The sequence below is a fragment of the Papio anubis genome, chromosome 12, assembly GCF_008728515.1.
Source record: "Papio anubis isolate 15944 chromosome 12, Panubis1.0, whole genome shotgun sequence".
In the NCBI taxonomy this organism is placed as follows: domain Eukaryota; kingdom Metazoa; phylum Chordata; class Mammalia; order Primates; family Cercopithecidae; genus Papio; species Papio anubis.
In genome coordinates, this window is record NC_044987.1 from 60458190 (window position 1) to 60476304 (window position 18115).

At 42.0% G+C, this 18115-nt stretch overlaps 1 protein-coding gene across 5 annotated transcripts in view; it reads right to left on the reverse strand.

The window, feature by feature from the left end:
• PAAF1 (proteasomal ATPase associated factor 1) overlaps window positions 1–18115 on the reverse strand; it is a 51339-nt gene that overhangs the window by 9588 nt on the left and 23636 nt on the right. For all 5 annotated transcript variants that reach the window (XM_031653147.1, XM_031653148.1, XM_031653149.1 and 2 more), the window contains 4 exons: window positions 17752–17902; window positions 8803–8997; window positions 3357–3448; window positions 1269–1384 (listed from right to left, as the gene is read on the reverse strand). In XM_031653147.1, the coding sequence (XP_031509007.1) occupies window positions 1269–1384; window positions 3357–3448; window positions 8803–8997; window positions 17752–17902 (554 nt within the window). The remainder of the gene's footprint in view (window positions 1–1268; window positions 1385–3356; window positions 3449–8802; window positions 8998–17751; window positions 17903–18115) is intronic.

Consider the following 18115-nt stretch of genomic DNA (forward strand, 5'->3'; position numbering starts at 1 on the left):
TAGACTCCAGGTGTCTCAAAGGCAGAGTCTGTTTTTTTGTTTTTTGTTTTTGTTTTTGAGATAGAGTCTCGCTCTGTTGCCCAGGCTGGAGTTCAGTGGCACGATCTCAGCTCACTGAAACCTCCACTTCCCAGGTTCAAGCGATCCTCCTGCCTCAGCTACGCTAGCAGCTGGGATAATAGGTACGCGCCACCATGCCCAACTAATTTTTGTATTTTCAGTAGAAACGGGGTTTTGCCATGTTGGCCAGGCTGGTCTCGAACTCCTGACCTCAGGTGATCCACTCACCTTGACCTTCCGAAGTGCTGGGGTTACAGGAGTGAGCCACCACACCCAGCCCAGAGTCTGTACCTTTTATTTCTGTTTTTCAGTGCCTAGAACCAAGCCTGATGCCCACAGAAGCTATTTTCAATAAATATCAGTTGAAAAAAGGAAGGAAATCAAAGGAAGAAGGGACAGAATTGTAGAAATTATTAAATCCTGCAACAGAGAGATTGTGTGATTCTCTTTAGGTATCTTTAAGACCAAGGAAAAGCCTGTTTAGAAAGGTCATGATCAAAACTACATAACTAACAGAGCTGGGTTCCTTAAACTAAAAATAATCTTTCAGGGCTGGGTACAGTGGCTCATGCCTGTAATCCCAGCACTTTGGGAGGCTGAGGCGGGCAGATAATGAGGTCAGGAGTTTGAGACCAGCCTGACCAACCTGGTGAAACCCTGTCTCTATCAAATATACAAAAATTAGCTTGGCGTGGTGGCGCACACCTGTAATCCCAGCTACTCAGGAGGCTAAGGCAGGAGAATTGCTTGAACCCAGGAGGCAGAGGTTACAATAAGCCGAGATAGCACCACTGTACTCCAGCCTGGAGGACAGAGTGAGAATCCATCTCAAAAAATAAATAAATAAATAAAAATAATTCAATCTTTCAATCTTAGGGTAGCCAGAGTCTAATGTAAGAGAAAATTACTGAGCTCTTTAAGGTTAAAAGTTCTAGACTATCAATTTAAATGAAATGTTAGTTTATATTTAAGCTTAATTTTCACAGCAATCATTAGTCAGACAATCATAATAGTATGAATCATATATTTTAATATGAGTCCAGGAATAATAAGAACAATCAGAAAATTCAGACCAGAAAACCTTTGTAAACGGAAAAATATACCCTTGATTCAATAGTCATCTATATGCTAGGCTAAATCAACGTTAAAGCCAATAAAAATTTCCACTCTGTAGAAGACCTGCATCATGTAAATGAATAGTGACTCACCCTGGACTCCTCACATCCAGCTGATAAATGTTTCCATCTTGAGTCCCAGCCAATAGCAAGAAGCCAGAGAGAAAAGTACAGCAGTTGAAAGCATCTGAGCCAATAAAGAGGAACACCTGGGAACAAGTAGGAGGCAAAAATGCTGTTTAGAGATTAATTTGTTTCCAAGAATAAACAGGCACCAAAAAAGGAAAAATTTCACTATATTTTGAGATATTTTCTTCCTTCCCCCTTTAATTATTCTCAAATGGTAAATTACACATTCACCAAAAACTGAGAAGGAAATACTCCCAGGATTTCAGGAACCTGAGGCTGGTTAAGGACTTGAGCAGTTTATGTAATATACTCTGAGGTGGCAGTTTTCCAACTATTACCACTCAACACACTATCTCACAGTATCCTCACCAACAAAATTCCTTCTTTTCCCCTTTTTCATGACAACCTTCTATTTAAGAAACACTTGCAATTCCCACATGTAAGTTTTGTTCCATGTCACTTCAACCTTTTGAAGGAGGGTATTTTGTAGGAAAATAAACAGGCTTAAATAAAGTAGTGATGTAAAGAATCACAGTTCTCCCCATGAATCTGAAAAAGAAATTATTAGATTTTCATTTACTTCTTACTGTTAGCTCAAACTGATTATGTCTTCCCCAAACATTCTAAAAAGAAAAGGCAAAAAACAAAATAAACAAAAAAACCTGATTTCCCTCTGGAAGTAAAAGCCAGTGTGAAAACTCAAGTACAAAGGTGGTATTAGCAAAAATGGTAATGTTCCTGAAACAAACTTTGAAAATGGAAGTATCACCAGCACAATGAAGTAATAAGATGAAATGAAAACAGCAAACCCTGTGGCCAAACCAAATCATTAAAGTTGTCTGGATGACAATTACAGGAGCTAGAAGGAAATTTTAAAAATCTAATCTCTGGGAAGAGAGAATTTAGTTAACAGCATAATCTTCCCAGCAAAAATTCAGATGTAGGAAGAAACTCCAACTAATGGTCTGTTCATTAATTGATCAAGAGTCCTGAATACATGAGTCCTTTTTTTTTTTTTTTTTTTGAGACAGGGTCTCACTCTGGTTCCCTCAGCCTCCCAAGTAGCTGTAGCTGGAATTACAGGTGCATGCCACCATGCCCAGCCAATTTTTTGTATCATTATTAGAGATGAGTTTTTTGCCCAGGCCAGTCTTGAACTCTTGGACTCAAGCAATCTACCCTTTCTGGGCCTCCCAGAAAGCTGGGATTACAGGCATGAGCCATTGTTCCCAGCCACATGAGTTCTTTACTCAGAATTTCTTCACATTACCTAAGAGGTAGCAGGACTCATAAAGAAAGAAAATCTATACAACTTCATCATTTTACATATAGCACACTAAGGCCCAGAGAAGGAAAGTGACTTAACAAAGACCACAAAACAGTAGAGCATTTAATCCTCATCATATACCTTGTTATGCCCAGTTTAGTGATGAGGAAGCAGGCTCAGAGAGGTTAAGTAACTTGTCCAATGCTGGAATCATTAAGTATTCACATAAGAACTGAGATTTATTTTATTTTTTTATTCTCTGCAAGTGTTGCACAAGAACTGGGATTTAGGGCCGGGTGCAGTGGCTCACACCTGTACTCCCAGGTGTGAGGTCAAGGAAGGTAGATCACACGGGTCAGGAGTTTGAGACTAGTCTGGCCAACATGATGAAACCCCGTCTCTACTAAAAATATAAAAATTAGCCAGGCATGGTGGTAGGCCTGTAATCCCAGCTACTCGGGAGGCTGACGCAGGAGAATCACTTGAACCTAGGAGGCGGAGGTTGCAGTAAGCTGAACCGAGATTGCACCACTGCACTCCAGCCTGGGCGACAGAGTGAGACTCTGTCTCAAAAAACAAACAAACAAACAAACAAACAGGGATTTAAATGTTGCCCTTATTCCAAATCCCACACTCTTAATCATTATGCTGTACTTCCTCTTACTCAGGCAGCTTTCTCAAAAGTGAACACAGGGAGCAAGTAGAAATGTTTCCAAAATAGCCTTCTAAGAAACAGAATGACCCAGGTTGCCTCAGAGTTCAAAGGCCATATAGGAACCACTTGCCGGCTGCCTGCTCTGTAGTCCCAAGCACTGAAGTTTCTTATCTTCCCGGGCCAACAGCAGCATTTTTGCCTCTGTTCCAACCTCCCGTTCACCTGCATGACAAATGAACTATGTTAATAACAGTGAGGCTGATCAGCTGGCAGTGCCCACACAGCACCAATACTGATGGTTGATTACTGATTTTGTTAGCGATTCACTTACTACAAAGCAAACATTTAATATGTTCTGTATCTCACTGTGGTATTATTTATAAACTGGATATATTTGACAAAACTCACAGAACTATACAATTAAAAAGACTGACTTTATTTTTACATTTTAAAAATGTTTTTTAATGGTATCCAGTAGCCAAGGAAAAGGGTGACTTTTACCATATGTAAAAGATACCTCAGTAAATCCAAATGTATTTTTAAAATGTGTGTGTGTGTACTCTTTTTTGAGACAGGGTCTAATATGTTGTCCAGGCTGAAGCGCATGGGCCATTCACAAGAACAAACATAGCACCCCACAGCCTTGAATCCCTGGGCGCGAGCAATCCTCCCGCCTCAGCCTCCTGAGTAGCTGGGACTACAGGTGTGCACACCATGGCTGGCAATAAACCCAACTTTTAAAATAACTAAGTTGTTTGTACCGTGAGAAGACACCACACTAGGAGCAGGGATACAATGCTGGAAAATATAGTCTCTGACCTCAAAGATCTTACAGCCTGGAGAAAATGAAATGTATTCATTCACTCACCAAATATTTCTTTAGGGCCTACTATGTATCAGGCACTATTCTTTTTTTCTTTTTCTTTTTTACCTTCATCTTCTATGTGATGACATCACACACTATTCTAACTGCTAAGGAAACAGTGATGAACAAACAGATAAGGTCCTTACTCTCCAGGATTCTAGTGAATAGGTAAATAAACAAGTAGGATACTTTCAGAAAGTGATGAGTTCTAAAAGAAAATAAAATAGGAAAATAAGATCAGAAGTGAATAGGTGGTGGGAGGCTAAGTGGGGAGGGTAACTTTAAATGTAAACTTCATTTATTTTTAAAAATTTTTTTAATAGAGATGGGGTCTCACTATGTTGCCCAGGCTAGTCTCAAACTCCTGGGCTCAAGCAATTCGCCCACCTCAGCCTCCCAAAGTGCTGGGTTTACAGGTGTGAGCCACCACGTCCAGCCTAAACTTTAACTTTAAAAAGCCTCTGTGGAAGTAACTTTTCAACTGAACAGTGAGATCTGAAAGGTGAACAGAAACCAGTTATGTGAAGAGCTGCAGGAGTATATTCCAGACTAAGGGAAAAAGAAGGCAGAGTCAGGCCAGGTGTGGTGGGTCACGCCTGTAATCCCAGCACTTTGGGAGCCCAAGGCGGGTAGATCACTTGAGGTGAGGAGTTCAAGACCAGCCTGGCCAACATGGCAAAACCCCATATCTACTGAAAATACAAAAAATAGCTGGGTGTGGTGGTGCATGCCTGTAATCCCAGCTTCTCGGGAGGCTGAGGCAGGAAAATTGCTTGAACCCAGGAGGTGGAGGTTGCAGTGAGCCAAGAATGTGCCACTGCATTCCAGTCTGGGTGACAGAGGGAGACTGTCTCAATTTAAAAAAAAAAAAAAAAAAAAAAAGAAGGCAAAGTCCAGAGACTGGGAGAGTCCACTGTACTGAAAGAAGAAACTGAAGGCCTGTAGTTGAAATGTAGTGGGCCTGGCTGACATGAGACTGGAGAGAAGTGCAGGGGTCAGAAAGTATAAGAGCTTGTTGTAAGCCATGTAAGGGGTTAGGATTTCAACATGTACAAAGGGAAGCCACTGGAGAGTTATAAGCAGGAGCATGACATGACTTATGATTTTCTTTTTCTTTTTTTTTTGGAGATGGAGTCTCGCTCTGTCACCCAGGCTGGAGTGCAATGGCGCGATCTCGGCTCACTGCAACCTCCGCCTCCCAGGTTCATGCCATTCTCCTGCCTCAGCCTCCCGAGTAGCTGGGACTACAGGCACCCACCACCACCCCCGGCTAATTTTTTGTATTTTTAGTAGAGACAGGGTTTCACTGTGTTAGCCAGGTTGGTCTCGATCTCCTGACCTTGTGATCTCCCCACCTCGGCCTCCCAAAGTGCTGGGATTACAGGCGTGAGCCACCACACCCGGCACGATTTTCTTAAATGACCACAATGATTGCTCTGAAAAGAATGGCTTATAGGAGAATAGTCTAGGCAGTAGTACAGGAAATAGGTGATGATAGTTTGGACCAGGATGTTGGCAGGAGGAAGGGAGAGAAGGGGAGGGAGAGGGAGAAATAGAAAAATTAGAAACACTTTAAAGTTAGAGATGGTAGACGTTGCTGATGCAGGACATGAGGAAAGAGGGGGTAGACTGTGAGTGAATCTCAGGCTTCAGGCTTGAGCAAATGGGTGGATAGTGGTGCCATTTTCTGAGATGGAAAAAAACAGTTTGGGGTGGGGAGGGATCAAACACTCCTTGTTAGACAAGGTAAGTTCAACTTATTTATTAGACATCAAAATAGAGTCTGAAACTCAGGTGAGAGGTCTATGCTTTACATGAACTTTGGAAATCGTTATCAGTTTAAATAATGATAGCTATGGAACAGATGAGATCACAAAGGAAGAAACTGTAGTTACAGTTGAGGGCCCAGAACTTAATAGTGGGGCCCTCTAGTATTTAAAGGTAGAAGAGAGGAGTTTCATAAAAGGAGAACTTTAAAAAGCAGCAGTCAATGAAACAGGAAGAAAGCCAGTGTTGTGTGGTATCACAGAAGCCATGAAAAAAATGTTCTCTAAGGAGAGGGTTTACTATGTGAAATACCACTAAATTCAGAAAGACAAGCACAGAGAAATAAGATGGATTCGGCAAGAGAAAGGTCACTGGTGGCTGGGCCCCATAGCTCACACCTGTAAGCCCAGCAGTTTGGGAGGCTGAGGAGGGCGGATCACTTGAGGCCAGAAGTTCAAGACCAGCCTGGCCAACATGATGAAACCTCGTCTCTACTAAAAATACACAAATTAGCCAGGCATGATGGTGGGCACCCATATTCCCAGCTACTCGGGAGGCTGAGGCACGAGAATCACTTGAACACTTGAACCTAGGAGGTGGAGGTTGCAGTGAGCCAAGAGATCGTACCACTGCACTCCAGCCTGGGCAAGACTAAGACCCCATCTCAAAAAAAAAAAAAAAGGAAGGTCACTGGTGACTTTAACAACAGCCATTTCAGTCAAGTACTTGGGCATAAACCATCCTAGAATGGACTGAAGAATAAATGGGAAATGAAAAAGTACAGAAAACGAGAAACAATATTTTCATTTAAATTACTTTAGGGCCAGCAGCAGTGGCTCGTACTTGTAATCCCAGCACTTTGGGAGGCTAAGATGGGAGGATCACTTGAGGCCAGGAGTTCAAGACCAGCCTGGCCAACATAGTGAGACCTTGTCGCTACAAAAATAAAAAATAAAAAAAATTAGATAGGTGTAGCGGTGCAGGTGTAGCAGTGCATGCCTAGAGTCCTAGCTACTCAAGAGGCTGAGAGGCAGGAGAACTGCTTGAACGGAGTACAGAGGATTATTAGGGCTAAGAAACTACTATGTATGATACTACAATGGTGAATACATGTCACTGTACATTTGTCAGACCCTATAGGATGTATAACGCCAAGAATGAGTCTTAAACTCTGAACTTTGGATGATAATAATGTGTCATGTAGGTTCATCAGCTGCAACAAATGTACCACTCTGGTGGGGGATGTTGATAGTGAGGAGGGCTATGTGTGGGTGGGTAAGGCAAAAGGTATATAAGAACTCCCTGTACTTTTTTTTTTTTGAGACAGAGGCTCACACTGTCACGTTGGCTGGAGTGCAATGGTGCAATCTCAGCTCACTGCAACTTCAGCTTCCCAGGTTCACACGATTCTCCTGCCTTAGCCTCCCGAGTAGCTGGGATTACAGACACACACCACCACACCCGGCTAAACTTTTGTATTTTTAGTAGAGACAGGGTTTCACTATGTTGGCCAGACTGGTCTCAAAATCCTGACCTTGTGATTCGCCCTCCTTGGCCTCCCAATGTGCTGGGATTATAGGCGTGAGCTACCACGCCCAGCCCCCTGTACTTTCTGCTAAATTTTGCTGTGAACCTAAAATGGCCCTAAAAAATAAGGTCTATTTTTTTAAATGTGAAGGGCTAAGACAATGGTAGAAAAAAACCAAAATTGTCCCATGCTGGCTAACATGGTGAAACCCCGTCTCTACTAAAAAATACAAAAAATTAGCCAGGTGTGGTGGCACGCGCCTGTAGTCCCAGTTTCTTGGGAGGCTAAGGCAGGAGAATGGTGTGAACCCAGGAACTAGAGCTTGCCGTGAGCCGGAATTGTGCCACAGCACTCCAGCCTGGGCGACAGAGCAAGACCCCGTTTCAAAAAAAAAATTGTCCTATGGAACAAAGATGCAACTATTATTATGGGAAAATAAGAATGAAAGTTGCCTTATTAGGACCTTTATTAGCCTCTCACCACAGCTATTCAACCCATTTCCTACTACTACCCCTCTTAATTCAACTTTCTAGCCCAGCCAAGCGTATCTTTTTATATAACACTCAGTTTCATGTCCAAGCTGTAATGCAAACTGCCCCTACACCTACCCCTTGCCCTAGCTCCCACTGTCCTATCCTTACCATTCCTGTCTGTTCAACTTGAACTTACCCTTTAAAGGCTTAAGCCAACTTCTTTTGTGACATCTTTCCTATCTATACTAACCGGGAACACTCCATCCCTCTGAAAACCTATTATATTTGCATTAGGACTTGCTAATTTGCCAGGCATGGTGGTACGTGCCTATAGTCCCAGCTATTAGGGAGGCTGTGGTGGGAGGATCACTTAAGCCCAGGAGTTCAAGGCCAGCCTGGGCAAAACAGCAGGACTCTATCACTAAAAGAATATTATAAATAAAAAGAATCACTAATTAGTTCAGCCAAATGTTACTGTTCTCTAAATGTTTTATAGCAAGCTTGTCCAACCTGCAGCCCAGGGAGGCTTTGAATGAGGCCCAACACAAATTCATAAACGTCCTTAAAATATTATGAGATTTATTTATTTATTTTTAGCTCAGCTATCATCAATGTTAAGTGTGTTTTATGTGTGGCCCAAGATAAGTCTTCTTCAAATGTGGCCCAGGGATGCCAAAAGATTGGACACCCCTGTTTTATAGGCATTAATCTCATCTGCTAAATTAGATTGTACTTACTGAAATGTAGTGCTATGACATATACTTCCTTTGTAGATTCCAAAGCAATAGAAACATAGTAGGTACAGAATAAATATTAATTGTATGGTGAAAACAGAAATACCAGGTACAGAGCAGAAAAGGATGAGGAAGAAACAGAGAAACTAAGGCAATCACTGAAGGGGGCCCAAGAAAAAAAACAATCCTACATATCATTATCAACTTACTGGGCATCTGCTCAGGGGAGCCAAGGTTTATGGAGTTGTCAGCAGCACCCACCGCCACTCCATTGATGGAAGAACCACAATCTGCAAGGACTCCCAAGCAGGCTGAGCGCCCACAATCCCAAAGTCGTGCTGTCCCATCTCGAGAACCGGATACCACATTCCTCCCCCGATCAACGATGGCTGTATCCAGGATACCTAGCAAGAGAAAAAAACTCCCTAAGATGGAGGACGGAGTAAAGGAACTACAAGGGCAGAGAAGATGGAGCTGTATAAATGACTCCATCCCTTCACAAACATGTTCTGAACAGGTACCACATGCTGGCCATGTTCAAGTGCTCGAAAAACAGAAATAGAGTCCCAGCTCCCCAATAAATCAAAGTTTAGCTGTGAAAGACAGGCATGGAAAAACAAATTCTGGATTTAATTTTTAGTGGAGTGTGCTAGAGCAATCATGTTCAAGTTTTTTATTTTATCTTCAAAACCCTTTTTTAAAAATAAAAATTAAGAGGTCAAGTATGGTGGCTCACGCCTGTAATCCCAGCACTTTGGGAGGCTGAGGCAGGTGGATTGCCTGAGCTCAGGAGTTCAAGACCAGCCTGGCTAATATGATGAAACCCCGTCTCTACTAAAAATACAAAATTGCCATGTGGTGGCACATGCCTGTAATCCCAGCTAATCAGGAGGCTGAGGCAGGAGAATCGCTTGAACCTGGGAGGCGGAGGTTGCAGTGAGCTGAGGTCACACCACTGCACTCCAGCCTTCGACAGAGGAGACTCCATCTCAAATAAATAAATAAATAAATAAATAAATAATAAATAAAGTAGACACCTTAACAAGAACTTTGGAGAAAAAAAAATAGACACCTAAGAGAATTCAGTTTGAAAATCACTGCCTTGGCCAGGTACAGTGGTACACACCTGTAATTCCAGCACTTTGGGAGGATGAGGCAGAAGAATCTCTTGAGCTCAGGAGGTCGAGACCAGCCTGGGCAACACAGCATGACTTTGTCTATACAAAAAATTTAATTCAGGCATAAGGCTTGTGCCTGTAGTCCCAGCTACTTAGGAGGCTGAGGTGGGAGGATTGCTTGAGCCCTGGAGTTCAAGGCTACAGTAAGCCATGATTGCTTCACTGTACTCCAGCCTGGGCAGTGGAGCAAGACCCCACTATACATACATATAATTACATATATCTTGCTGCTGCTTTCACTCATAATTGATAAAAAAGGGTTAGCCTCCCCATTTGAAAAAAAGACATGACTTCTGGTTCTGGCCAAGAAAGAGTAGTCCCATTGCTCCTAGGTCCTTCCATTTACAACTGAAAAGTCGTGGACACAGCAAGCATAGGAAGACTCGGAATGACGGAAAGAAGGTGGTGGACCACCTAAGGACCTCAGGATTTAAAGAACAACACAGCAATGAGTTCCTGGATTTCTTTATTGCCTCCCACATATCCTGGACAGGACATTGCAGAAGCCTCCAACACGAAACTGCTAACAGGAACAGAGTTAAAAAACAAAACAAAACAAAACTCCCAGTAAAGTCTGTTGCCCCTAGCGCAAAGACTGAGAAGGACATAGCTCACAAAATAGAAATCTTCTTGGCAACATCCACTCTATACAAGTAGACACCAACAGAAAAACTGTTACTCCCCCTCCCCATGGTTTCAGTGGGGCTGAACAGGAGGTGATCGTCTACACTGCTCCCATGGAAGCAGGCAGCAGCACTCCCATTCCCCTACCCAGTGGGGCTGACCAGGCTAAGTAGGGTACTGTCATCAGGATCCAGCAGTGAGCTCAGCTTCCATCCCCGTCTGGCACTGACAGGCACAAAGAGGTGCCCTGAGGTGCCCACAACCCTTTCCCAGGTGTCAGTCAGGGAACCAAGCTTGTAACGCCACTAGGAGGCAATGAGGTGATGCAAATCAGGTGGTGCAATTGTGTCCTACTTTCACCAAGAAGGTGACACAGGACCAAGGGGGAAGCTGAACTTCCACCTCCCCCATCTACAATGTGAGGCGGTATAAGTCAGTGCTCCACTTTTGCCAGGGTAGTGTAAGGGGAGCCCAGTAGGAGGCTGAACATTCTTATCTACCCAGCCCTCATACCACACCTCAACAGGGAATTGCCTGCCAAAAAAGATGATAGAATTAAGATCGAGTGTTATAATGTCCAAAATGTCTATCAGTTTTACAGTTTTTGAAGCCCTTTATTATCTATAATATGAATATTTGGTCCCTAACTTCGGGAATACACAGCACAAAAAAATAGAGTTAATTATAGACATAAAGACAATGGAAAAAAAAGAGAAAAAAATACACAAACAGAATATATCTGGAAAAAAAAAAGACTTACAATACAATGGCACAGGTGTAAAAACACAGAGTTGTATAGGGTAGAGAGGTAGTGCAACCCTATGGTGATCCAGGCAGGGCTAGTATTTGTTTTATTAAAACTCATTTAACGATGCTTAGTATAGGTGCCCAATAAATTAAGAGTACCTGACCAAAGGTCACATAGCTAATTAGTGGTCTTTAGCATACTTTCGTTCCTCTTAAAATGAAATGACTTCAGATACACAAACCTTGACAAAAACTCTACAGCAACTCAGCGTAACGTACAAGTGCCAATCCAATGTGATTAACCATGTCTCTCAATTCTCACTGGAAATTTCACTTTGTTTAGAAAAAGATGAGTTTATGGAAAATGCCACAGCTTTAAAAAGTAGCCAATTTAGGGTCTGTATGGGAAAATATGATTAAAAGCAACTCAGGTGGGACCTAATCACTATAGTGTAACTTTTCAAATAGATGCAGTTTAAAATAAAAACTAAATCCAGGCCAGGTACAGTGGCTCACAACTGTAACCCCAGCACTTTGGGAGTCCAAGGCAGGCAGATCACTCGAGGCCAGGAGTTTAAGACCAGCCTAACCAACATAGCGAAACCCTGTCTATACTAAAATACAAAAATTAGCAGGGTGTGGTGGCAGATGCCTGTAATTCCAGCTACTTGGGAGGCTGAGGCACAAGAATCACTTGAACCTGGGAGGCAGAGGTTGAAGTGAGCTGAGATGGCGCGACTACACTCCAGCCTAGGTAACAGAGGGAGTCTCAAAAAAAAAAAAAAAAAAAAAGAAAACGAAATTCAATTTATACAGCTGACAATAGTTGTTAGGTAAATGTAATTCTCACAGCTATATACCCACTAGATAAAGTCTACTAGAGAAAAGATTTTTCAGTCTTCCTCTCAAAAACAGATCTATCGAGCCCATATGGTTTGCTGCCATCTTGTTTCTTATTTTGCAATTGGTCACCAAAGTATTTTGAGTTTGGAAAATCTACCTTTCTATTTTAACTCCATAACACATTCAGCAAAAATCTAATTAGAAAATATCTTAGAGCTTTTAAGAATCCTAAGGAATCATCATAAGGAAGGTCTTTCAGGTCTTACTAAGCAATCAAAGATCTCTTTATGTCTCTACGGGAAGTTCCAACCGCTATTTCAAAATGCTACTGAGTTCCACGGAAGTGATACATGCTTTTGGAAAAAAACAATTCTGAAAAGTATGTATTCAAGGCACAGATGCTATAGCTGTGGCTAGAAAGCTGACTACATTATTAATTGTGTATAAATTTCAAGTAATATTCAGCAAAGAGTTGCAATCTAGATAGTTTTCCTTTTCTATAAAAGCAGAGTGAAAAATTATCACCCTCTCTTTAGTAAAATATCACTCATAATATAACAGCATCTGGTGTGGGTCTCTTAACACTTACATGACAAGAATAAAGAAAACAGGACCCTGGGGAAGTGGGAACCTATGAAGAATGACTTTAGAAAGAAGCTACGAAAGTAGCAATTTTGGCTAGGCATGGTGGCTCACGCCTGTAATCGCAATACTTTGGGAGGCCAATGAGGGAGGATCACGAGGTCAGGAGTTCGAGACCAGCCTTGCCAATATGGTGAAACCCAGTTTCTTCTAAAAATACAAAAATTAGCAGGGCATGGTGATGTGCACCTGTAGTCCCAACTACTCGGGAAGCTGAGGCAGAAGAATCACTTGAACCCAGGAGGCGGAGGTTGCACTGAGCCGAGATCATGCCACTGCACACCAGCCTGGGTGACAGAGTGAGATTCTGTCTCAAAAAAAAAAAAAAAAAAGAAAGTAGCAATTTCAAGAATGCCTTTCTAAGAGAAGTAGCCACAGCTAAGACTTACCAGAAGCTGCAAAAAGTTTTACTGTTATTTTTGTTTTGTTTTGTTGAGATGGGGTCTCACTATGTTGCCCAGGCTAGAGTGCCATTGCTATTCACAGGCACAATTATATCACACTGCAGCCCTGAACTCCTGGCCTCAAAAGATCTGTCTACCTTAGCTTCCCAAATAGCTGGGATTACAGACATGCACCACTGCACCCAGCTGGAAAAGCCTTTAGATATCAAACCAAATAGATACAAGTCTTCACCATATAAACCAGAACACAGAAGCATTTGCCTTCAAGAAAAGATCCATTGGTTGGGCGCGGTGGCTCAAGCCTGTAATCCCAGCACTTTGGGAGGCCAGAGATGGGCGGATCACGAGGTCAGGAGATCGAGACCATCCTGGCTAACACGTGAAACCCCATCTCTACCAAAAGATACAAAAAAAAAACTAGCCGGGTGAGGTGGCAGGCGCCTGTAGTCCCAGCTACATGGGAGGCTGAGGCAGGAGAATGCATGAACCTGGGGAGACGGAGCTGCAGTGAGCTGAGATCGGGCCACTGCACTCCAGCCTGGGCAATAGAGACTGGCCCCCAAAAAAAAAAAAAAAAAAAAGAAAAGATTCAACAGAATCACATAAAAGCATCCCAGCCAAAGTCTGGAACAACGAATAACATTAGAAGAAACTATTCCTGAAATAAGTATTTGTAAGAAATAAAGCAAATTTCATATTCCCAGGTGTATATTCTTAACAAGTTTATTTATTTAGTTTCTCTATCATATTAAGCTATTCTAATGTTGCTAGAGAGCAATATACATACATGTGTATATGGGAAAATTAATGGCTATGACTCAGATCTCTGAAAAAAAAAAAAAAGCCTTGAAGCACCTCCTATTACTTGGAGGCAGCATAGCCAATTTCTAAGAAAGTATTTAAGACTTGGAAAATAATGGCCCAACTGCTGAAACTGCAACTTGGTTTCTTAAAATTATTCTATAAATATAAGCATTTCCACTACCATTATGAGAAAAAAAAACTAAGCCAACTAGTTAACTAAAATGGAGTTTAATTTGGTCTCAACATTTCACTGATTATGAAAGATGAAATGCTTATTATAAAAAATTAGGATTATAAATGTATATTCCCAAATTTCACAACCTTACTTAAATGGCCCGGGCAATTTAACTTCAAACTGATTAAACTGCATTTTAGAGTTACTTATTGAACTCATATATTACTAACACAAAACTACTTTTAGTCTACCTTTCCATTTGAAAAATTCAGCATACACACAGAAACCTTACCTCTGCTTGTTAGTTAAGTAAAGAACACAATAATCCTTTAGTTATATATATTTAAATACACACACACACAGAGTATTGGGGCACCAATTTATGTATATATACTTTTTTTTTTTTTTTTTTTGAGATGGAGTCTCACTCTGTTGCCCAGGCTGGAGTGAAGTGGTGTGATCTTGGCGCAGTGCAACCTCCGCCTCCCAGGTTCAAGCAATTCTCCCGCCTCAGCTTTCCAAGTAGCTGGGATTACAGGCACATACCACTACACCTGGCTAATTTTTGTATTTTTTGTAGAGACGGGGTTTTCCCATGTTTGCCAGGCTGGTTTCGAACTGCTGACCTCAGGCGATCCGCCCACCTCGGCCTCCCAAAGTGCTGGGATTACAGGGTGAGACACCGCACCCGGCCATTTCTGTTTTTTTAATATGGCTCATGGCTCTGGATAATAAAATGCTTCAAAATCTCATAACTCAAGAGAATTTTTTTTTTTTTTTGAGACGGAGTTTCACTCGTTGGCCAGGCTGGAGGGCAACGGCATGATCTCAGCTCACTGCAACCTCTGCCTCCTGAGTTCAAGCGATTCTCCCACCTCAGACCCCTGAGTAGCTGGGATTACAGGCGCCAGCCACCACACCCGGCTAATTTTTGTATTTTTAGTAGAGACGGGGTTTCACCATGTTGGCGAGGCTGGTCTTGAACTCCTGACCTCAGATGATCCACCTGCCTCCGCCTCCAAAAGTGCTGGGATTACAGGCATAAGCTACTGTGCCCGGACCAAGATTTTTTTTTTTTAAGTCACACAAAGCAACTTGGAAGTCATTTGGTTGGAGATAGTGACAATCACTCAATCTATAGGTTGCTAAGCTATCAGATCTAGCTATATATATGTTGTTAAACTATCAGAGATCTATCTTGATTTTTGCCATGCTGTGGAAGAATGGGCAACCCCAAATCTGGGGCTACTTTATCCAACTAACTGGAAAGGAGCTTTCATGACCTGATAGAGGTTAGCCTGGATCTGACTTCATGTCATTTCTTCTAAAATATATCATCCTGTTCAATCTACTAAAAACTCCCCTCTCAAGAAAAAAGTCAGGGCTGTTATACTCTGCAGAAGGCACTACTCTACCCCAGGACTTTCTCACAAGGCTAAAAGAATGGAACAAGTATGCGAATAAAAGCTTAAATCTAAATTGATTTAACATTCTAGGCTGGGCGTGGTGACTCACGCCTGTAATCCCAGCACTTTGGGAGACTGAGGCAGGCAGATCACAAGGTCAGGAGTTTGAGACCAGCCTGGCCAATATGGTGAAACCCTGTCTCTACTAAAAATACAAAAAAAAATTAGCCAGGCGTGGTGGCGCATGCCTGTAATCCCAGCTACTCGGGAGGCTGAGGCAGGAGAACTGCTTGAACCTGGGAGGCAGAGGTTGCAGTGAGCCAAGATCGCACCACTGCACTCCAGCCTGGGAGACAGAGTGAGACTCCGTCTCAAAATAAATAAATAAACAAACAAACAAACAAACATTCTACTATTTACTCTAAGCTAAGGGTCACATACATATTCTCAGGGAGAATTAAAGAAAGTTGGGAGACTTAGAATTCTGTAGAGGGAACAATAATTGCAGTGATCCAAAGGTATTTAGAAACTGGGTGTGCACTGATGTTGAATATGCGTCTTGTTAACTAAGTTCAACGTGCAGAGTCATGACTTGTTCCACTGAAATGTTTTCCTGTGCCCCACACCTTCAAAGTGATGGCCAGATCTGAGGTGAAACTTGCACTGTTCCTCTAGACTCCTTTGGCTCCTGGACTCCCCAGATTTGTAGGCCATTCTGACTTCTTAAATCTCTCAGTTCTTCAGGAGGTGATGAGTTCTTCAGTAATGTGAGGAAGACTCTGAATATTGTTTTTATTCCCTCTCAACGTACCCATTTTCTTACATCACAGAAGTAAACCATTTATGTACTTAGGTTAATGTGTGTGTTTGCTAAAACATCAGCATGTAATCTGGCAAAATGTTTTTAATAAAGAAATATCAAAACTTAAAACTTGGGCCAGGTGCAGTGGCTATCTGTAATCTCAGCACTTTGGGAGGCCAAGGTAGGCAGATCACTTGTGGCCAGTTTAAGACCAGCCTGGCCAACACAGCAAAACCCCATCTCTACTAAAAAATAAAAAAATTAGTTGTATGTGGTGGTGCACGCCTATGATCCCAGCTACTTGAGAGACTGAGGCACAATGATCGCATGAGCCTGGGATGGGGAGGTTGCAGTGAGCCAAGCCGGCATCACTGCACTCCAGACTGGGCAACAAGCAAAACTCTGTCTAAAAAAAAAAAAGGCAAGGCGCGGTGGCTCATGTCTGTAATCCCAGGACTTTGGGAGGCCGAGGCAGGTGGATCACCCTGAGGTCAAGAGTTTGAGACCAGCCTGACCAATACGGTGAAACCCCATCTCTACTAAAAATACAAAAATTAGCAGGTGTGGTGATGTGCACCTGTAGTCCCAGCTACTTGGGAAGCAGAGGTTACACCGAGCTGAGATCATGCCACTGGACTCTGGCCTATGCGACAGAGCAAACTCCGTCTAAAAAAAAAAAGCTTAAAACTTGTTCTCCACACACCAAGTTACAATGTACGGAGGTTCACAAAAACAGAGTTAAAAATCCCATAAGTTGAAGGCAATACAAATTAATTCCCAAATTAGTGGTACACACAATATGTATTATGGTTCCAGAAGAAGGATCAAGGAATTATTTGGGGATATTATCACATATTTTTAAAATATTCAAACTTGTAAAATAGGAATAGCATACTTATCTCCTTTTCAATATTCCAATTAAGGATAAAACATGCCTAAATTATATTTTTTCCCCACAAAAGTCAGTTACAAAGGGAAGATGTTCCCACTCTATCTCTATAATCTGATATTAACTGGTTATAAGGCTAATCCATTTTTAAAACATGAACTGTAATTTAAATCTATGGGAATCATCAAGCTCTATCTATAATGTCTGATGATGCAGCCATTAGCTACCCAGCTTTTACTGTTCTCTCAGCCAAAAGACTAATATGAGAAAATGTAGGCACACCTCCTTCTCTCTCACTCTCTCTATTTCCCAACACACAAGTATTTGATTTCCCGGAGAGGATTTTTTTTTTTTTTAAATCAATTGTAGAAAACAACTGATAAAGCTGGGATTATAGGCATGCACCATTGCACCTAGCTGGAAAAGGCTTTAGGTATCAAACCAACTGTGTAAGACAGTTCAACATAGCAATAAAAAGATTGTGTGGCAAAGGAATTTCTGGTCCTTAGGGAAATGGCAGCTCATCTAAATGCCCAGCTGGATGGATTGTGCATTCGTGAATAACTAGTTTCTGTTTCTACCTTTTCAGTGATTCATTTCTGGGTATCATTAGAGAAGCCTTCTGGAGAAACCACACTTCATACCTCCTTTGTGACCTTTGAAGGTCACCACGCAGCTAGCATCTTCAGCTGACCATATCTTCAGCTGGGCATCCATTCCCCCACTCAGGACCACAAGGCCTGATGGGAAAAACCTGCAACAATTCACATCAAACACATGTCCTTCCAATACTCTCTGGAAAAACAAAAGAAAATTCCATGCTAGTTCTCTTGTCTATCCCTTGATGTTCTCTTACCTCCCATACTCTGGTTCCTTATGTGAAATACCTACATGCTAAACCCACATGCTAGGTTTTAAAACTAAGGATATCCAAAGGATCTCTTAGCTCATTTGTCTAGTAGGCAGGGTTGGCTCTCTTTCCTGGAATTCAGCTATAGAGGTTATAGA